At 32.9% G+C, this 23,775-nt stretch overlaps 1 protein-coding gene across 4 annotated transcripts in view; it reads left to right on the top strand.

The window, feature by feature from the left end:
- LOC125054366 (E3 ubiquitin-protein ligase HECW2) overlaps positions 1-23,775 on the top strand; it is a 77,369-nt gene that overhangs the window by 39,220 nt on the left and 14,374 nt on the right. For 2 of the 4 annotated variants that reach the window (XM_047656211.1, XM_047656213.1), the window contains 4 exons: positions 191-376; positions 802-927; positions 2,341-2,430; positions 3,013-3,173. In XM_047656211.1, coding sequence (XP_047512167.1) covers positions 191-376; positions 802-927; positions 2,341-2,430; positions 3,013-3,173 — 563 coding nt within the window. Of the gene's footprint in view, positions 1-190; positions 377-801; positions 928-2,340; positions 2,431-3,012; positions 3,174-17,381; positions 17,654-23,775 lie in introns of those variants that run through there. The other 2 variants (XM_047656212.1, XM_047656214.1) reach the window with 2 other exon arrangements.

Genomic DNA, 23,775 nt, shown 5'->3' with positions numbered 1-23,775 from the left:
CCGTCGACTTCTTTGGATTTAAGGCATGATGTTTTCTGTTGAATGCGCACATAGAAAGTTAGAAGAGAAGAAGAGACATAGAAGTATTCGAACTTACGATGTCATAATACTTAGTTACTTGAATTTAATTGTCATATTTTTTGGGCTTTTGTTTTCGTGGTAATATTAAGATATCAATTTTATTTTACAGGAAGCATCGTCCCTATACAACTGTAACTCGACCTTAAAGCATATGATATCAAAGATTCGTCGGGACACAGCTTCCTTCGAACGATATCAACATAACCGGGACCTTGTCGCTTTGGTCAATATGTTCAGCGATTCTGATAGGGACTTACCACTCGGCTGGGATACAAAAGTCGACAGAAATGGAAAGGTATGTGTTTTTAAAGTGATTCACAGTTTTTAGGTGAAAACCTACACCTTGTAGCCTTCTGCTACGGTTTATATTTCTTGATTAGTAAGTATAAGCTCAACTAGTTCAATCGACAATTTAATCGATGTTATAATTTATTTACGATAAAATATCAAATATTTTTTTGTAATCTAAATAGATATTTATCCCTTATCTATAGACGAGTAAAAGTCATTACTTATATAAAACATTACATGAGCGAGGTTTTTTATCCTATACTTTAGACATCTCTCAATGGTTAGAATTCTTGTTACTGATTCCCTTGGCTACGGAAATATTTAGAAATTACTACCGGCCAAGCCAAGAATAGCTTAAAACTTATTAAAGAATATCTATATTAACGGGGGTTAGTAAAACCAGCGCATTGATATTTTACAATACGTTAGTGTTTCTTCGTGGACCACGTGATGCGTCGTACAACATTCATCGATCCTCGATTGCCTCGCGCGCCGCAAGCGGGGCCTTTCTCCCCGCTGTTGCCACCGCGTAGGCGCCTGCTCCACCACGAACAGGTGTTGCGGATTACTCTAACGTTATCTTTACATTTAAAACCTAATCTTTTGAGCCATGGTACAATGATAAAATTATCATAATATTTGCCAGTCTTCGACTTTTTACTATAATTGAAAAAGTGCGCCTATTTGTGTCAAGTTAGCTATGACTAAGCATAGATGGCGCAATTTGTGAAATAAATGTTTTTGTCGTAAAATAAGAGATGGCGTTCTAGATCCTCTAATTTATGTACTAACGCTTAATTTTTATTCCTTAACGTAATTTATTATTTTATAGCATAACATTATTAATTTCTTAAGAAAATTGCGCCATCTATGAGTACGATCACCTAACTTCGGTGTCGTCTCTTTGTAATTAAAAAACCCAAGGTTGGCGATATTAGTTTGTGTCAATTAGTCAATACATTATTGGTACTATTTCAAAAATAGTACGGGCACATCCTTTACCATTACTACTATTAACATTTTTTTCATTACATTGAATCCTCGTGAACTTCATCGCATTCCTTTACGTGTTTTAATGCACTAAAATTTAGTGTAATTTATGAATGTTTGCCATGGTAAAGGGCGCGTTCAAAGTCCAAATCCCAAGCGAGTTTTGAATGACGATTTAAGTATTATACATATTTCTGTAGTAATTGTATTCTTTGTATGTCGTTTAAATTTAATTTTAACCCACGACAGCGAAGATAAAGATAACGTTGGATTATATATTACCTTTGGCAGCATGTTTCTGTTTGCATCGTGGTATTGCACGAAGTACCTGCATCGTGTGCATTTCAGTTTTTTGCTAGTTATGTGTTCATGTGTACCCTCTATTCATAACGTAATATGAGCCTGAGTGTCCGGTCATTTATTTATTGGCAAAGTGACTAAAGCTGAGGTTTATGTATGTTTATGAATAAAGGTGGTATTGCACCCCTTACTTATACAATTATATTACATTTTCGTTACGATGGTTACAATGTTTTCATAGAAATATACATCGTCTAAAGCTTTGTATAGAAAGGGTATACAATTTTATAAGTAAGGGTTATATTGTGTTTCTTATTAGCATTCGTTCTTTATTTTGTGTCGTTGTAATGTAGAGTAGATTAGTGTAATTCCAACGTAGAACTATTTATTATATTTTTACTCATAATTTGACTATATTTGTCATCAAGTGATCAATTCCAAGATGTATTTTTTTTGTTATATTTTCATTATTTTTAAATCCGTTATTATTCATTCGTACTTCATATGCCTTAATTGTATTGCCATATTTCTAATGTATTTCGTATATTCATTTATGTACCGTTTTTTGTACAACATAGTTAAACTGATTATATATATTTTGACATCTACATTTATATTTCGTAACTAGTAACGGATTTGGTCATTTTCTCATCAACATTTCATAATTTGGTTGTGCAGGCGCCGACTCCACCTCCTCGGCCGCCAATTTCGTCCTCAGACACATATACACACCAAACTCAAGAAATTCCTGTCGCGTATAATGATAAGGTGAGTTTTAACAGTTTATTTTAAAAATTCCTTACACACACTCACGTTCAATTCTTATTGTATAATTTTCTCCTCGCCGAATTCAATATTACTTCCTAAGTCAATAATTAATCCATATTCAGATAATCAGGCTCCCTAATAAAATACATATTAATAAAGTACCTTATAATTGAATAAGACTTGCGGTGAACTTACATGGCGTGTAACCAGGACGTCTTTGATTTTCCTTAGTTTGCTTTGCTTGGCATTTCCTTTTGCGCTCTTGCAAACTGGCTCCCAGTGGATGTCTTCCCATAAACACTTCCACATGACTAACAGGTGCTTAAATAAAGAGCTCAAAATCCGGCAACGCATCCTCTAATAAAATTGGTGTCCATGGGCTGCTGTTGTCTTCCCGCCGTTCATGGCCGTCTTGCAAGCCCTACGATCAAAATCAATCAATCATCAGATCTGACTTAGCTTAACATATAAATTATCTAAAGAACACAGCTTATCGTTTCAAGTTATCTATGAAACGTGTCTGACTTCCTCTTTACAATGAAGAATTATGGGACTTGAACATTCTAAATATTTTTTTACCAGGTCGTAGCGTTTCTTAGACAACCAAACATAATGTCGATACTACGGGAACGGTGCGGCGGTTGCAACAACTCGCTACGGGATAAGGTGAATACAGTCCGAGTTGAGGGAGCAACAGCTCTAGCACGATACCAGAATGATGTGCAGCTCACTTGCTTGCTTAGGTAAGTGGATAACTAAATGTAACTGAACACCACTATAGAATAAAGTGCATGAAGAAGTATTCCCGATTGGCAGAGTGACAGTCCAATTTTGTACTTTTTATGTATGCAAAATCTAATTTAGATTGTTTAGTAAAAAAATATATATAGCATCTCCTTTAAAGAAAACCGAGTATAAATTTTAAGACGCCGGCAACGTTCAACGTCCGCATGTAAATGCAAATAGGAATTTAAAACAAATATGTCTCTAAAAAGAAATTTTTTACGTTTAATTATCCGTATTTATGTATTATTTTTCCCTGGAGGGTTTAACAGCGTGTGAGGTTGAATTTAAGAAAAAAAGCTAAACGCGAGATATCTCAGTTTCAATATCGTTACCACAAAATGTTGATACAATCTACATAATATTCAAGTTGTTTTACAATAACCGATACCTTTTCTATTTATGACAGCACCACCTAGTTTGTAGGTTCAGAACTACGAGATGCTGAAACAGATCTGGTTTTTTAAATAACCAAAAGATGGCGCTACATTTAGCAACTGTGATCAGTTTTTACAATAAATGCGCATAATTGTAATTAATAAGAACGCATCCTTTTTTATTAAATAGTGTGTTGGAATCTTGGTTGGTTGCATTTTACAGTTGAACTAAAAAAGGGCAAAAGACGGTTTAGTCTATTTTTAGCACACTAAGAATATGATCCGTTCCCATAGTTAACTTGTTCTTGAATCCAGTTTAACATGGTTTCTTGCATAACATAACTTTTGTTTTATAGAACCTAGTGAAACTTTATTATTATGGTAATTTTCCTGTATGGAGATTGAGCATCCTATGAATGATGACTAAATAGGTTTGTTTGTTTATTTTTATTATTAAATGATGGCAATGTAGTTGTGGAGGAAGAACGTTGTGACAACTTAAACGTGGATCTTCGACCAGTGTGGCCAGCGCGAAGGCCCTCCGCCCTAGTGGCTGAATTCGAGAAGTTGTTTATATTCTTAGCGGCCGGGATAACTTCGTTGGCGCGTTTCGGGGTATGACGTCATCGCAGTAGTTAAAGCCGTAGAATGCAGGTGTCGCTAGTTATCTTAAGCCTTTTAACCCATTTGACAAACTAAACATAGTAGCTAGACTAAATTCAATTCATCACCGCGATGGCCCAAGCCAAGGTCTGAGTCTCGCAGGAGACGCCCATGCGCTAGTCGGGAGAAAATGTTACGTTAGCAAAATCAGCCTGATCGGAGCTGTCAAAGCCCTTTAGGGAGCATTCAAGTATTACGTAACGAATTTGGGGGGGGGGGTGTCCTTTTGTAAAACGTTACGATGTGGGGCGGGGATTGAATTACGCGTTATTGTTAATATTATTTTCGACTTTCGAGTTCTTTACACCACATAATGATAACATTTAGGTATAAAGAGTCACTAGGTGGTCACGAAACGTTAGGGTACAGAAAAACGTTATGGCGCGTTACATGGGGGGGGGGGGGGGTGTCAATAATCTCCAAAAATTGCGTGACGTAATACTTGAACGCTCCCTTAGGCCAACAGCGAGATTCCATGTCAAAAAAAATCATCGAAATCTATTAAGAAAGTATATTAGAAAAATAATGGTTCCAGAACCAAGACAAGAACACAGAATACGGCGACTATGTCGTATATAAAGCAAGTCTCTTTTATAAATTGTTATAAACAGTTTATCCAGAATACAGAAAAGATTAAGCCATCTTACAGTAAGACTTAAATGTTATCATGTACTGAATATTAGTGATATCTCGCCCTTGATCTGCCGTTTTACATTCAGGCCGCTACAAGCTGGTCCTAGTGCGTAATGCCAAATTTCCCGTTATTGTTTATTTATGTTGGACTGTTGCTGTATTTAATATCAGTAAATGTTGTATAAGATTTAAATGGCTGCTCTATTGTTGTGAAATTTAAACTCTAATAAAATAGAAAATATTGTGGTGTCGTGGTAGTCGTAGCTTTTTTAAAGATTTTTAAATAATATTTTTTCATTGCGATGTTTTGTGATAGTTTTTTTAGACCTTTTAAAGATAATACTAGATATAAAAGCTATACACATAGCGTTTTTGAAAACTTTGTTTATTTACGATGGGCCATATAATGGCTTACAAGATTTTAAACCATTTCAGATTATATTGACTACAGCAATTATAAAAACTTTAATTCTGTTAGATATTGGCGCTAAAAATTCAAATTAAAGATAAATTTTAAGAACCCGCTAAAACGCTTCTCTACTTTATGACTATGACGTACCATACCATTTTTACGTGGCAATTGTCTTTCTTAAATGACACAATTAGTTCTATCCGAAATCTCAAACGTAATTAAAGTCCAAAACAGCATTAGAGTTAGATAGTTGAAGACATTACTAACATGTTTTCACCACAAGCAAGTTTTGAGTCATATAACTTATGAAAAATACTTTTTTTTAATTTGACAAATTAATGAATAAATTATATTTCCAAGGTTTTTTACTCTATTACACATTTTAAGCAATATAAAATAGTGCTTAGTAAAATATTAGGTATAACACATATTAATAGTCACGGTACATGGGTTGGTGATAATATTTTAAGAGCTTCTTCGAACGCAGTCTGACGGTTCTAAGAATATAGAGCTTTATGTCCCCATATTAGTTTTCGGCGAAATAATAATTAGTTGTGTCACATACTAATTTACTACTAATAAAATCTATAATTCCACACTTGTACCTAAATAATATATGGCTCTGTGGAAAAAAATATTGATTTACAAAGGAAGTGTGTATTCATTCTGTTTTAAGTAAAGCACTAACACGTATATATATTTTTTAATCAGATCATATCTGTGGCCGAGAATATAGCGAGAAGATAGCAGGGCAGTGTCAAATCCCCTATTGGGTACAAAGGAACTAGGTTTAGTGGGCTTGGCGTCTAAGTCTATAACGAATTTTCATCATAGCGTAAATTAGATGATAAACAAAGTAATTTAATTTTTGTAAATAACACGGTTTATACGTATATAAATCGTATAAGTTAATTACAAGACAAAAAAATGTCATACCAATTAGGACCAACATTGTTTAGTGTTGACGGTATTAAATAATATTTCTATTAGTTATTATGGAATATTAAAACATTTGCAAAAACTCTAATTGTATATTTTTCTTAGAATGAGAGAATAATAGATTATTATTGAGAATAATTAACCAATTAAGATTAATTTTATAAGCTTCGTCTGGCTTGAAAAATACAATTGACTTTTGTATAAGAAGACTAGCTGCCCCCGCGAACTTCGTTTCTCCTTAATTTATAGCCTACCTTTTTAGTAAATACCAACATGGAACATTTTGCTATGCTACCCCAGAGACTCTTCGGTTTTCCAGAAAGAAGACTTAGGTTTTTCTATGATGTTTCTCTATATACACCTCAGAGTTCAAGTTGTAAGTTCTTAACTAACAAATAAAAAATAGGGGTTGATCGTAGAGGGTAGATGAAAATTAAGGGTCGTATGTATATTAGTATGTTGTATCATAAAAAATAAAAAAAATTGTTGACTAAAAATTTATTTTTTGGGGTGCATAGTGCATACCCCTTAACATTTAGGGGTTTGAAATAAAGATAGTAGCCGATTTTCAGGCTTACTGAATATGCATAAAAAATTATAAGATTCGGTCGAGCCGTTTCGGAGGAGTAAGGGAACAAACATTGTGACACGAGAATTTTATATATTTATATAGAGAAGACGCGACTCGCCATCTTAGAGATTAGGTTAGGTTTACACGGCCGCGCGGGTGTAATAGCAGCATAAAAAAATCTTAATAAATTATTGATTTTACTACCTTAATATTGTGGAAAATTCTTCTTAAAAATGCCCGTATTAATTTTGTTAGGCACTTCGCGTGTCCTAGATACCGCACAGACAACGCGCAATACTCTCATATTACATCAACTTAAATGCTTTCATATATCAGACATTTATTTACTATCAAGAATATCTTGTTAGTTCGAAGGAAAGTTGTTATTAAAACGGATTACCTACTATAATGATTGTATATGATGACCGCTTTGTTTTCTTTGGCTTCACTGACTATTTTGTCGGAGATAATGAATAACGTAGGTATATACCATTTGCAATAATGCTTTAAATAATTGAGGATAATATTTTCACTCTAAATTCATTACTCACGTAGAACAAAGAATATTTATAACTATTTAAATGTTATTGAGCGAAATGCTAAGCTTTATTTATTGAAAGCATACATGCCAAACAATATTTAAACTTACATACTACAAAAAAGTTGTCTACTTAAACAATAAAAAATCATCTCTGTCTTCCCAAAACTGTCACAAATATATCCAGTTCTGGTGGCAGAACTGAGGAAACGGTTAACCAGGGAGATAAGCGGAATCGGTGACTGCAGAGTAGAGTTCCAGACCCCCACTCTGACAACGGGGCATGGCTCCGGAATCTGAAATACTTTTCAGGCACATACAGTCAAAGCGATTCCCGAAGCAGACCCATGCGGTCTGTTCTACCCCTCAAAACATTAAGCACAAAGTATACGTAGATTGCTTAATGCTGAAGAGAGTGCCTGCGTCTGGCTATACTTTCGGGGCGTAACTCTGACGATTTAGGTAATGGTCACGTTTTAAAACTAAGAAAGCCTGTGTGAGCTGGGAGCCTTGGCTTGTACAAGTATTATAACAATTATTTGTATGTGAACCACTTGTACCACTCGTGTGGTTATTATAAGCTTCGTAAGTTCTTAATGTGTGTTACAATGTTAACTATAATGCATCAAAAGCTTTTATTTAATGTTTTAACTGAATATTGTTAATGTTCATGATTGTTATGCAAATTTGTAATTTATTGTTATTAAAATTATTTTTATCAGAACATCGTCGGCCTTGCCAACTCGTGTTCATTGAATGTCTGCATTTTAATTAACTTATCTGATTTTTAATAGTAAAACAGCATTATTTTTCTTGTTATTTCCTATGCGCGGTCATACAACGACCACTATTTAAGCCTTGACTTGTTTGAGCTATCGCGAATTATGCTTAAAAGGAGTTTTAAAAATATCAATGCATCATGAGGACACCCCACATTCACACCCTCACGTACATACCCTGACTTACCACCATCACACAACATAGCCGAATTAGGTATTACTTAGTTAAATGTAGTTAATTACTTTTATTGTTTTTCTTTTCTAAGTTTCGTAAATGTTTGAACCTTTTTACACGCTTTATATTAGCTTCACCTGTATGTAAGTATGTAACCGACTCCTTCGGACACGATTTTGACCCACTTTAAACGGACAGATTTTTCTTTTTTTTTTCTTTTATTCAAATTTTGCGCACCTGTCAAAGATCGATGACAGTGCAATAATCCGAAAAAAAAAAATTTAACTAAAAAATAAATAATAGTTTAATAAAACTAAAAAACACGCTTTTAAGCACATCAAACTAAAAAGTGAAAAATAATTCCTAATTTAGACTGAAAATGGTAATGAACAAGAAATACTGGTATTATTGTGAAAAAGTGTGTGTTGCTCGATAGACGAAAAATATGGCACAGAGCGCATATATATACAGTAGAACCTCGTTAAGTCGAACCTCGATAAGTCAAAAACCTCCAAATCTCGAAAAAATGTTTTGTTCCCTTCCCTTAAAACACCAAAACCTCCATTACTTGAAATCTTGACCCTCTGTTAATCGAAATAATCACCGAGTCCCTCCAAGCCATTTTGGTACATATTTTCACTCTATAACTCGAAAAATTAAATTTGACCTCTGTATCTCGAACATAGGAACGTTTTATTTTCCAACCTTTACAACTTGATCATTTGGAATTTATTATCTCTATTGTTCGAACAAAAATAAGTTACCGACTTTAAAAACTTGCCGACAATGTGAGTACACTATTGTTTCTTAGAAAACATTTTAGGAGTATACAATAATAAATTTATGACTCATGGAAACACGTGTTTGCTTGCTTTGTGTCAGGTGTTCAATTTTGATTCCCTTTGAAATTTATAAGAATAAACCTCAAACTCTTTATGTCGAATCAAAATCCGCCTAAGTCGAAATCCTCCATAAGTTGAAAACTCTATAACTCGAATTTTTTGGCGTCTCCCTTCATGTTCGACTTATAGAGGTTCTACTGTATATATATTCCATCTTTGATTATCTTTAGTATAATAGTTTTTTTGTATATAATTTAGGTTAGAGTACGAAATATATAATGGGAACATAACCTAATAATGAACATACTATTACATTAGATGTGTAGTAATTTATACTAAACCCAACTAATTAGCCCATCATCAGTTCTATGTATATCCCTCATACATGTTTTCATGTATGTACTCATTCTTCCGCGGAAGTGTAATAAAACGCTCTTCATATTAACAATGTAACTCTTATAAATCTCAAACCACTTCCAGCTTTCATCATGACTTCTTGAGTTGTACCAGACATAACTTCACACGAAATTATAACAAAGGAACTCAATTCAGATTGATTTACATTCAAACATCATCGGAATCTGGTCAATTGATTAACGATAATCTTTATGCCAGAGATATAAAGTTTAAAGTGTGAGTCATACGATGTGGAAACTTCCGTGGAAATCGTTTTTCTTTAGTATTAAACATTCGCTAAATACGTTTAACAAAATAGAACCGTCACCAAAATGGTAATACGTCATAAATAACATTATGTATTTCTTATTCCTATTGAATGGTCTTGCTACCTAAGATTTAAATTTATGAAGATCACATTAGACTATTTTTTCTATATAAAACTTACGTAATCAGACTTCAGGTAGATAGTCCAGATCGGTCCACGGATGATAGAGCTTAAACAAAAAGTTATAGTACGAAATTTATACTTGCCTTAAGCTTAAGGCAAGTATGAATTTCGTACTATCTGTTGCTCGTGGCAACCCCTGCTAGTCATTAAATTAAAATAGAAAAGAAGAATTCTAGTTACTTTTTTATCTTAAAAACTCTTTCAAATGTTGGTTTCACATACTAGAAGAAATCAACGTGCAATTTTTTCATTTAATAATCAAAAGATATATATAACATAACGAAATTTTATTATACGTATCAAATAATAATTTTAAGAATATGCTATTTGTCTCAAATTCGTCCATGGTTATAACAATTCAGGAGAGTTGAAAGTGAGGTTAAATTTTTCAATACGGAAAACTTAGTCGGTTAATTTTAATATTTGACCTGTATTCGTTGCTCATAACATTATTTTGAATTGGCAACGCCAACTCACGCTTAAACAATGGTTTTATGTTTACGAGTTCTTGTCTACTTTTAGCGAATTTAACAACTCACAAACGTGTGTAAAATGATTTATGTGTTTTTTCAACAACTATTACATACAGCTAACGTCCACAACGTTTTACCTGCCTGGTCCAACAGTCCGTGGAAACTAAATATTTTTGTGTTGATTTTTGGCATCTTGCATTTGTCAAAGCCAGTGTGAATTTAAACCCTTTGTACTCTGAATCTTAAATTTAACACAATGTATTATTCATATAAATAATTATTATTTATCAATTCCATCAAAAACAATACTTAAAAATATTCCTTGTGGAGGTCGCTATTTTCGCGCGGCTATTTCCAGCCAATTCCGGTGGTTCTTCGCCAAGTGAAACAAATGACGCTTTATTTAGACACTTTAAAATTATATGTGGTCATCAAGCATCTCAACATTAGTATTATGTTTAGGTTGGCTTGATTTAAACTGTGATGAGCTCCTCGTGGTGATGAAAGCTCGTACATTCTTCACTTAACGATTACAATGGTAATTAAATTAATTTATTATTTTTAAGTTATTTTCATTTAGCGAGTTGTTGCGCAAGTCTCAAAACAGTACAGTTTAAACATTCCCATTTTACACATTGGTAATACGAGATAATCGAATTACCTACGTCGCTATTTAGAAGTAGATCTTAGAACATTGTATCAGTAACTGTCCCCGACCGTTTCTATGGAATGTAACACCGGATGGAGTTATATCGGGAATGGTATTCTGGACTCACATTCAGCTCATTTAATAATTGCTTTCATTACAAATTATTGTTTCACTGCTGAACAAATTTATGGTTCTGTTATTGTATATGTTTTTATGCGTGTTTGTTGCGTTTTTAGAAAATAAATTCAATAAACAAATTCACGATAAGCTTTGGTTTACATGGAATCCTCAACTGAACATTTTTCTACACTGTTCTAGTTTTTGCTTACTACATTACGACATATGCCATTGAAGCATGTTTTTTTATTGATCCCTTAATCGTTTGTTATTTGAACCCGTTAGTGGAGCAAAAACTGGTATTCATGATAAATATTCCCACATCTTCAATACATTTTATTTCAAAAGTGTACTTGCAGATGTATTGAAAGAAATTTTATTGGTAATGTTGAAAAAAATTAAAATGTATGCAAAAAGGGATTGCATAATTTCCCCGTAAGTTATATGATATTTATTTTCTACAAACACTGTTGAGCAGAAATTATTTGTTTTATTTTACTATGATAGGCCGTTCATGCTAATTACAAGTTCAAGTTAATACATACATTTGGTTCAGTAGTATAAAAGCTGTTGGCTACAAAAAAAATCACCTAAAATTCTTAAAACTTACCACAGTATAAACAAAATAGGTTAGTACATTATGCATAACAAATATGTATATGAAGGATTGGGAAAAACTATCTATTTTAGCTAAGAACTTGATATACGATCATTTTGTGTCTAACGCTACATGCGTTATTTTTTTGTCAACTAACGGTACGCGGTCGAATAGAATAGCAGGTAGACGCGGCTGCGCCTGCGCACCCGTTGCTAAGTGATTCGATTGTTACAATAATCACTGTTATATAAGTTTCTGTTGGGTAGTAGAAAAATGCTTGCTTAAATATTTTTTTTTAATAATTGTAATTTTAGAAATTGAGGAGTGAAAAATCTTAAGACTTCTTTTTCTAGACATATCTGAAAGGTTTTTATAATATTTGTTTGTTATTAAAAACCTTGTTACCTTGTTAAAAGCAAAGGAAAACAATAAAATTGTAACAAAGCAAACCCTTTCCCTTCTAAGTACGGAGTAATTAGTTGACAACGTTATTTCTAAAGATTCCTTTGTCTGTGGTGAAAGTAAGAGTTGAACTAATATTGCGATAAATATTGGAGCTGTTTAAATAAGGACAATTTGTGTTCCTTAATGGAATTTTACGGTACTAATGACATAGGAAGCCTTAATATAGGTAGTTTTGGAAAACTGTAACACTGGTGTTGTAAAGTTAATAAATGAAAGCTGCCAACACGATTTTAAGCATCTATAAGAACCTTTCTAGTGCTAAGCGTACGTTTTTTAACTTTAGGGTCGTGCTTTGTAACCTGTGCCCCAATGAATTGTTGTTTCCATGTGCGCAATTAATAAGTTATGGTGTAGAAAAATATCATCCAAAACAGATACAAAAAATTCAGCTACATTGGGCGATTACAGCTCTTCGTGCGAGAACTTTTTGTTGTCTTAACCTGAGAACAGAGATCTTTATACACTTTATACCTAGATCGGAAATTTACCCTTTATTAATTGAATTTATACAAATATCATAGACCTCGTTTGAGCCCACATAGCTTATTGTAGGTGCTTGAGCTTATTAATTGCATCCTGTTTAAATTGTAACGATTTAATTCTTCAATTGAAAGTGTTACTAATGAGGATGCGTTCTCCGTTTTCCATATTGCGTATTGCTGATGTATATGAGAAGCTATTTGTTTCTAAACAGCATTTTTAACCACTATAGAAGGACTCTTTGACAAAAATATTTCTTACTCTTTTCGTCAAATTGTGTTAAGAGACAGGTCGGTGTTTAAAACAGTACAATTTTACTTCGTTTTACAAAATTTTAAGTTAAGTTAATAAAAAATAATAAGTATAATATGTTTTATTAAAACTTTATAAGTTCATGATGTTAGTAATAGACGAATTAAAATTGTACGTATGGATTTGACTTTGGATAGGACAGTATTCTTTATACATATAGTAAAAATGTGGTAAAACTAGAGGAGAAACTTTTTTTAGTCGCACCATCTCGTTAGTATTTTCCTATATTATATATTTATATTGCCTTTGTTATTATCTATTAGCCTAACTATTTTTTTATAAATTGTCTCTGAACAAAAATATAATTTAACATTACGATATAGCCTAACATTTAAAACTAACCTAATTTACTAAAAGGATTTTTAATATAGGAGAGTCTTCAATAACACTACATACAGTCTCTTTTGAAAGAAAGATTCTTCTGTACTATTTTTTTCCACTTGCTACTGTTTAGCACTAACGTAATTCGATTGGTTTTGTCCTTTTGCATCTTCTAAGCCCGTGGTATCAAGAAGTTAAATAGTCTCGACATTCATAAGCCCCACTAAAACAAATTTAGATTATAATATGAAAGCCTGAAAGACTTTCCGTGTCCCAATGCATATCTGTGTCAGTAGATGCAATGTGTTTGAAAATAGCACCAATTCGTATGTATTTATACACTCCCGATTTCACATCGGGTAACATAACATTGGTAGATTTAGGTCATGAGGGTCTCAGATCCCATAAGATGGGATCGCACGTGCGCACACGCATTGTTCTACGCTATTTGACTAACAATGAGGGACTGTTTAATTTTTGTATAAATCAAGAGAGTAGTAAATTATTTAAACAAGATTCTGCCATTTAATAAGCCGCCTATGTCAAAATCTTATTTGTAGATCTGTTGCGTATATTGTTGTGTTTCAGGTTCGTTTCCCGGGGATTTAAAATAAGTTATCTGACCTGTACTATTCAATAGAATTCAATTTAATATCTAAGAAAGAAGACTTTGGTAGCATATATAATATATATGTGTAACAAGGTCGCGTAGTGACTAATGAGAAACGAATAAAACCATTTATTCAATTATTAATTTGTCTAAATTTATTTATTTAGACATACTTTTCCACTCATATGTACCTACCTAATTCATTTAATTCCTCCCCTAGACGATTGGTTGTCCTTGATGTGTAATAATGTATACGTTTATAAATCTTTGTCAACCTTGAAATCAACGGATGCGTTGATTATATTTTTATTTGCAAATGCGTAAAACGTATAATCATTGCGTGACTCCTGCGTAAGTACTATACCGGGTTCGTGTTTTTCTTCTTTGTTTTATTCCACGAAAGAAGTAATACTTTAATTGTCATTACAGCCACGCCCTCGATTATAGAATTATTCAGTATTTTCATAAACAATAGTCAAGTTCATGGGGTGTTTACAATGAGACGGTACGAGTATTGTATTTTGTATTCTAGAAGCATTGTGTCAATTCGCTATTGACTGTTAATGATTTCAAAGTCATCTCCTGACTTTAACAATACTACAGGTTGTCCCATGAGTCCTGTAAACTGAAAGAAAAAACTGTACAGTATCAACTTTTATATTATTCTTACTACTACGTAAAGAGGAATTTTTTTAAAACTCATTTTATGCAAATGTGCTCCATTTCGATCTTGGAATAAATTTCGTGAACATGCAAGCAGGTTGAATGCCTAGTGTTCAATCGATTAAGAACTGGGCTCACGAGTTCGAGGAGATTCTACGTTGGATAAACAACTTTTTCTCTACGTTAGATAAAGAAATTCATATTCAAGCAATTTCTACTAATACGCATTTGTAATCATATTTTTACTTTTTAATAACGTGCTGTATGTATCTCCGCAATTTACTGAAGTACTCGCGCGAGTGACTGTCTGTGTATAAATGAATTATTGTCAAGCTGCGTGATAATAATTGAAAATGTAATTTGAGTTGTTTGTCGCATTATTGACACGCAGGTTTTATTAAAACATTAAGGTATTTTGAGGTATTTATTGATTTACTTACATGAAAAATCAATCGCCTTATTTTAACTGCATTAGTTTCTAGCTGGATCTGTGACCCAAAATATGTCCGAAACGAGAAACGCTCTCCATATTCTGTTCCATTTCCCGCTAATTGCTTTTAGCTACAGGACTATTTTTTGACGCTTTTTTATACAAATTAGAGAAGTTTTTACATTCATAAGTGCATTATGTCATTGATCAGGTTTCGTTGTATGAATTCATACAGTCTAGAGTAAGTGTGATTCATAAATAATGATATCACAATGATATAGTCACTGCAGTAATGCAACTTAGATCGGCGCAGACAAGGTAAAGGTTAGTAAGTTGGTTTATTTTTAAACCTATATATGGGTTTTCTAAACTAGAACAAAACGAGACAAATATTGTTTTCACAAGTTTAACCAATAGCTCTATGCTGTAGCTTTCTGATAATAAAGAGTTTTTAAAAGTTTTAGCTGATTTGATCTGATATATACGTAGAAATGTGTTTAATATTAACATTATAATTGTAACGTGTGTGCGGACGGCTGTAAAACTAAAACTTTAAACACTATGACGTGTCGTAAGCTCCTTAAAAGAAAAGTGACGTTATTAATATGTTAATGGAAATATCGTAGACGACACTACGTTTCCACTAACGGAATTATCTGTTAGATTGAACTCGTAATTTCCATCACCATAAAAGCCTTATAAGTTGATTTAACTCTACGCAAGAATCTGTTCTAGATAATAGGAAATAATGAAATAGGGAAAATTGTTTCTTATTTACTAAATATGATAATAATTTTTTCTTAAGAAACTTACAATTCTGTTACCATATTTTAGATCAAAGGCTGTTTTACTGTAATTGTTTTCTTTACGATGTTATCCTTCACCGTACGAACGAGTGTTAAATGCGCACATAGAAAGTTCATTGACAGCCAGGATCGAACCTACTACCTCTGGGATGATAGTCATATATTGTCAACACTGAAAATATTTATAAGATTATTTTATTTAAAATAAACTTCTATAATCGTATAAGTATATTCTATAATCTACAATATATAAACTAGAATAGACGCTATATGCCTATTAAGTAATAAATGCTTAACAAAGTAAATAAGTTATATATATATAATTCATTTAGTAATGAGATACGAAAGTGCTTTCTCTCTATATAAATTGATGTACATTAATCTACAAAACGAAACTAATCAATCATTTCAAATAAAATTAAATGCACGCTTACTTCAACTGCACTATTGTATACGTTCTTGAATCTTGAGGGGTCTGGGCTCAGAATATGATTTTGTCCCATTCGGTGTCGAGACCCTTGGTCCGTGGGGTCCTAGCGCTTTAAGGCTTTTTAAAGAAATTTCAAAAAGGTTAGTCGACATCACAGGAGACCGAAGATCTGGCAGTTACCTCGGACAAAGAATTAATCTAGCTATTCAAAGGGGGAACGCTGCCAGTATCTTCGGAACCTTGCCTAAAGGGACTCCTTTTAATGATATATTTTAGTTTATGTTAAGTTTAGTTATTTATTTCAATGTATATTATTTTATAATTAGTTTTATGTGTCTATAGTTATTAGATATTAATATATATTTATATATACCTATATGGATTCCCAAGAACTACTTTAATTGTTATATATAACTTTAATACACGTTGTTGCTAACTTTTTGTAGACATTATTCTACATTTTATATTAAAAAAGAAAAATTTTATAAAGGGTCTTAGGGCGTTAAAAGCTTTGTAAGAGGCAAGCTAGTTGACTTGTTGTTAAGACGCAAAATTATACGTTCCACAGAATTTAGTTTGGTATCCAGCAAGGGTTATTGATGCTGCTAGGGCCATGGGACGTTGACATGAAGACACGCTATAAGCCCTACGTAAGAACGCTTGCGTGTCAAACGCATTCGCGTGTCACAAGTTATTCGATGCCCATGGGCTCCTTCCGAGCAATATGGTAAAATTGCAGTTTATTCTATTTTTAATAACTATATTGAAAGGTTAAGTAACTAGTGTTTGAGATTTTATATCATCTGTATGTGGGTTTGATTAGTTCAGTCAAAAACACTTAAAACGTCTCGCATAACCTCTATAATTAATACCTACCGACTATACGACAATATTTCATGCCCTAACTTTAAACTAACCATACAAAATCCACCTATTGTATTAAAATTATATCAATGAATGCATAAATCAAAGCAATTATCGGGCAATGAATCAGAGATTCCACCCCCGTAGCGGCGTAGATTAGACCGTAGTACGGTCAGTGTCGTTTCAACCACGGTACAGAGCGCACGAATCCACTCCTCACGTGTTTAATTTTTTTGTAATGACGGGCGCAGGTAGTCCGGTAGTGTTCTCTGAAGGATTATGACGATTGAATTGTGCAGTGTTCTCTTGGAAACAGTCAAGATTAACTCGTACGAGGAGTTGGAACGCGCGGTGACACCCCGTGGGGTGCGCCGACGCCAGTTCGTCAAGGGTTGGAAGAAGACCATGGGTGTCATATCTAAGACATTTGGCGTCGTTTTCAGTCTGTAAGTTTCTTATAATTTGTATTAAGATTTAGTTTTCATCACTTTCTCAAATTGAAAATTTTCCGACATTAAAATTATCAATTTGAGAAGTTCTTTGGAGGTTCTATCACTTTAAGACATTGTGCGATTGGGCTTTATGTTAATTCTAATGCGTATATAAATATTAATTATCCGTTGCAACAACAGTGCCGGAAAAGTCCAATTTAAATGAAACATAAGCCCTAATATAAATAGTAAACATTTGCATTCACAAGTGTAACGTATAGAGTAATCTCAACAATTTATCAAGCGGAAATAAAGGTCTATTGCTTAGCTTGCGCAAGCGCATCTATTCGCACGCAGCACTTTCCTTCTCGCAACACTCCTGTCATTCATAAGCTCTTTACTCACACGCGATTCACTTCAATTACACTTATGCAAATATTACGAAACTACACCATAATTTCGGCCTCCTGTCTATTGTCTCCCGCTTTAATTACGTTCCCAGCAATTTAAAATATGTTCACCGCTTTCTCCTCATATTTTATCAAGAAATGAGGTCAGTAAATGAAAATCGTTTTAGTCTTCAAAGAAAAGGAAATTGAAATCCAATATAGCAGACATAGTTACTAGAAATCAATTAAAACCTTTTTGTTATTTAATTTATTGAATCGTTTTATTTGGATGTTCTATTTATTTTATGATTTATGTCCAGTTTGAGTTTGTACATAGATTAATGTGAATGTTATCTCACGGTTCTGTAACCAGAGGTCTATTGTCCTCTTTCGATAGCGTGCTGATTACTGGTTATAATTACGATGTAATTACGAGAGATTACACCAGCCCTTATTATGTTGTTATTCGTATCCGCTTCTTTACCATCTACTCGGTAATTTCTATGGTTTTGAATAAAATAAATAATTATTAGCCGCACGGAATTCTTTCCGACAAAATTATTTTGGAATGAATTATACAATTATATTCTGACAGATTTTGGACCCCGATTATGATTGCTTGATTTATCAAAACGATTTGGTCTTCTCTTGTTATACTTAAAAGTCTTTGTGAATATAGTTAAATGTTAGATGGAAAGTTCCTTGATTACATTTTATCTAGTAAGTATAACTTGTCAATCAGATATTTCTAAGCACACAATACATTATCGCGAAAGTATTTCGTATCTTCTATTTAGATAACGGTATTGTGCGATCGAATAAGCTCGAGTTTTCAATCAACATCTGCAAATAATAGGTTTGGGCCATAATTTGGATGCCTCTGTGATTTTATTACGATGACGTCAATGCTCAAAGATGGGCGATGGCATTATGGTGGACGGCAGATTGAGTGGTTACTAAAAATAACCTATTTCAACTTTACTCGTTAAGTATTAAACTTATTACAAACGATTATTTGGTTAAAATTTACTAAGAAATTTGCTAAGATATAAAGGAGTGTTTTCGTTTAGTCGAAAACCTTTTTGTACTCACTTACTATAAATACGATTCTTCATCAGTGTGTGTAAATAGAGTTCCACAATGTTACTCTTTTCGGCCTATTTCTATAAAAGACATTTATTTGGTTTTGTCCCTTTTATGAAACACCGGCGAATGCGGCCGGCTCTGAAGATTAGGATAACAGTTTTTTAATTTACCCTTCCCGCTTTTGTACTTCATCAACTTTAATGTTCTCATTTTAGAAAGTGAAGAAAGGTAGCGCAGGTATCGTCGAAAATTGTCTTCGTCTAAATTTTGGTATTTATAATATATTGCGCCCTTTATAAGAACGATTATAGTTTGCAAGCGTATTTAATTTGTTTGTGTTTTACCTAAAAGTCGCATTAACTTAACTAGTTTTAGTTATCACAATTTTATTGTTTTATTTATCACCTATATCCTGTGACGGAAGTATTCGAGTCTTCGTTGATAAAAAATTCTTAAAAGTTTTTGTTCGGTGCCTTAATCATGTGTGATTTACTATAAAATTAAAATCGTAAATCGATCGTGACGATTCGTGTCCCCAGGCCGTTTGTATCGGTTGTAAAATCATAAATGGCTCGAATGTAATCTTAATCTAACTTCGATATGGGAACAGTCTATTGACGACACTGGATTCAATTTTGATTGTATTTGAGGTTGTTTTATGTGTAATAGGTATATTACGGCAAGTATAAGTGTCTCAAGTCAAGGGAATAATGCTCAATGTTACGTTAAGGGGCATCTTTTTGGGATTTGCTATAAGGGTCATGCAAAAAGTTGTCAAAATAAATAAGTAGTAGTAGAAATAGTAATATAGTAATAGAAAGTAAACATTCGGGTTACCAATACCATTTATGTAAGCTTTTTAACACCTCCGACGACTACATAGTCGGGGAATTATCTGGAAAACATTTAATAAAAATAAAAAAAAGTATAAGTGTCTTAGGTTTCGATTATATTTTTAATAGCAAAAACTTATTTGCCAGTACTGTACGTTTAAAAAATAATAGCCCGTTCAAATTTAAAATATTATAAAAAATAAACAACAGGTAAGTTCCGTGGTAGGGACACAGACTCAGAAACGAAATATAGCATTTGTTATCACTTAATTAAAGGTCATTACTTCTGTCCAAAATCGACGTTACAATTATACAATTTTCTACGACTATCGCGGTCACATAATCCGTGTACATAACTATCAATAGTATCAGGCACATCATTATAGTCAATCAGTAGTGAAATATAGAAATAAACGTATGGCGATACAGCTATCGTACCCTAATTTTATTATCAACCCGTATGCTACTGCCGATTCGAACTACGAGCCGGTTTCATTTCCACCACCATTGTCCCGGTGATTCTAGAACCGTGTAGACGCTTTTATTCTCGACTATGAATCTTACTCAGAGAGTCAAAAATTAATCACAGAACATACAACAGAAATCCGGAGTCAAGAAAGACAGCAATAAAAATTTGCAGCGCTAATAGAGCATACATATAAAAAATTGTTAAATGGTTTTGTGATGGTGAGATGAAGTTTGAACCACATGAAAAAAATATATCAAGTAATTAGAGCATTGGTCGCAGAGCGGTTTTCCTTGGATCAGGAATCAGGTCATACTTGTTCCAGTTGACAGGACATCATTCCACTCTTTGACTCACAGTTTAATTGTGGGATAATACTTGTGAATAAAAACTTCACAAATTGAGATTGAAATAACTTTTCCTACAACAGCGAGTAATAAGAAAAATTAACAAGTAATTCCTTTCAACACACACGAAAAATCTGTAAAACCAAAAATTCTTGCTATAAATTGTTTTGCCTTTTCTATCCCAACCATATCCCACACTTCAGAACTTGAAGTGTTTTAAATCGTAATCATTCAACGGTCTATCATATTTGTCCATACAAGATTATCTGAGATCTACAACTAAAAATATCTGATTAAGTACCAATTAGTTACGGATCAATAACTGTATCTGATATACTGAGCGCACGCAATGTAATGTACTTCGGGAATAGATCCATCAAAACAAATTATACAACCTTCGAGTCAAATCAAACAGAGCAGAAAAAATCACTTTATTCCATTGTTTTTAAGAAGCGATGGTCATTTCACAGAAGATTACAGTTGATAGACATAAAGATAATTATCTGAGAGACTAAGCTATTTGCTCCCCACCATTTCCCCGATATTGCCTCTGATTTTAGGGCCTTGATTAGACGCTTTTAGCGCGAACTGTGACTCCCGTAGTTATATGCTCCCCGTATGGCAATAAACATGTATGAATAGGCAAACAAAAAGGAAATGCTTTTATCAGGCTTGTTTTATATAAATACATTAATTAGTATATGAAGCCGTCTTGGTCTAGTGGCTTTAGCGTGCCACCCTCGTCCTTAGGGCGAAGGTTGGAACCTTTTCTTGTATGTTCGCATGGTGCGTGTCAGGCATAGAAATGTACTTGCCTTTTAAGATAAGATATGATCAGAAAACAGATACAGAAATTTAAGTTTATGACCAATAGTTGTAGCGTCGCTGGTTCTTTTATTTTTTTAATATTAATAAGTATATCGAACCTCATTAGTTCGTAGACTTTAATAATCTGTACCTCTAATAATAGGTACCTGAAAAATAAATAAAATTCCATCAGTTTTAGTTTTTGTTATATTATTTACCGTAGGTGTGTTTTGTAATCGGTCATTTGGTAAACCTTTGATAATATTATTTACACATTTTCGCATTAGGTACTTCCCGTTTGTGCAAAAGTTGTTCGCATCGTATCGGTCATGACTGCTTGTGTATTTCTTTAAAGAAGGTTTTGTTTAGATGGAAGCATTGGGTGTGTTAGTGTCTCATGTAAATTATATATAGATTATAGACGTCGAACATGAACACGATAAAAAGTTTAAAATTTGAATTTGGAGAGTATTTTTGTATGACCACACTGGTTTGAAAAAAAAATTAGATGTTTCACACCGTTTTCCATGGACCTTAATATTGCAAAATTATTTAAAATTGAAAACGTAATAACTCTTAGAACCCTAATGTGTTATAATGATAGAGTTCGATCCAAAATTTAATTAAGGATGCACCGAACGGTTTAATAAAAGGTGAGATAATATGTAATTTGTAAAATACGTGGCATATAGTTTACTACATATCCTACAAAATATATATATTTGTATACGAGTCTATCTATCTAAATGAGACTTATATTTTTTTAAAGCTTATTTATGTTATCCTCGATCAGTCTTGTTTCGGAAGTGAAGGAAAATCTACTAATGAATTTAATATATCTAAAAAAATGCTTATTCTTGTTGTTTATCTTCAAGAAAAAACCTAACATAAAAGCGACATTATCCAAATTACTATTTGAAGGAGAGTTCTCATATAAAATTATATGTTAATATAGACAACAAAAAGATGAAAAATTGTCAAAGGATTCGCTTCGAAGCGAGCTTCGCTGTTCTATCAGACAAGGTCGTGTGCTTTCTAGCAATAGTACTTTGTAAGTACGTTCTGAATATTCAATCAATACTATTCATAACTAATATATATCTTTGTCGAATACAAGAAACCGTTCAATCACGTTAGCGTAAACAATGTCAGAGCCAAGGTTTTTACAAATTATCATTACAATGCAAATGCAAAGTGAATATAATTGCCGGAATTGGTCAATTACTTCCCTTCTATATATTATTTTATAGAAACAACGGATACTTATTTAAAAACCCTTTAACTCTCCATTACAGGCTCGGTATTTTATCTATATGATCGTCTAGTATTACTTAGGATAAATCTTCAGCGTATGTAAAAAAATAGGCGACGTAAATTTTATAAAAATAATTAAAGAAAACTATAAATTATTTCTTACGCTAGTAATCAATATAAATACTTTGACGTATTAGATGCTCAAGGGAAGATTACAACGTGAACGTGGGAATGTCCATAGATTTACACTGGATTTGAAAGCATTGATTTTCCATATAATTATTAGTATTAATGAATTACTTATTTGGATTAATGTTAACACGTAATGACGTAAACCAACGATACAAGGTGAAAAATGCGTACAATTTTATTCGCACTCATAAAACATACGAAAGTTATGTTACGCTTTCTTGGATAAATCACTGATGTGTTTTTAATTTTTTGCGGAAAGCTCAAATGAGAACTAAAATATTAATTCTTTACGTATTGAATGTGCTAGCTGTCTTATGCAACGGAAGTGATCTAAAATTAAGATAAAAAGAAAATAGTTGATTGAAGTTCGGAAGAGCTTTCTTCTTATTTTATATGTATGTTGACCACATCATATATAACTAATTATGTACAGTGTATATTACAAGCTATCTATTATAAATACATGACAGTTATGGTGAACATAAATTTTACAAAAATTGCAATAAAAATATTGCACTTCCAATTTTAGATTTTACTAGTAATTGTTTGCTGAACGATGCGGATTAGGTAACTTAACAATTCTTTTTTTTAATTGATCCAGAAATGCGGTTTGGGTGCTTCATTATAGAGCGGGCGAAAATCATCAATATAATTCGCCCGCTTGTTTGCTCTCTTTTATAAGAAAAGACTTGAAACATTGTGGTAGCCGCTTTGATTGAAAGCAAACCTTTAGAAATGTGAAAACTACTCGAGTAACTGTGGT

Source organism: Pieris napi, chromosome 12, assembly GCF_905475465.1.
Source record: "Pieris napi chromosome 12, ilPieNapi1.2, whole genome shotgun sequence".
In the NCBI taxonomy this organism is placed as follows: Eukaryota; Metazoa; Arthropoda; class Insecta; order Lepidoptera; family Pieridae; genus Pieris; species Pieris napi.
The sequence above is the reverse complement of the archived record's forward strand: the minus strand, read 5'-3'. Positions and strand labels throughout refer to the sequence as shown.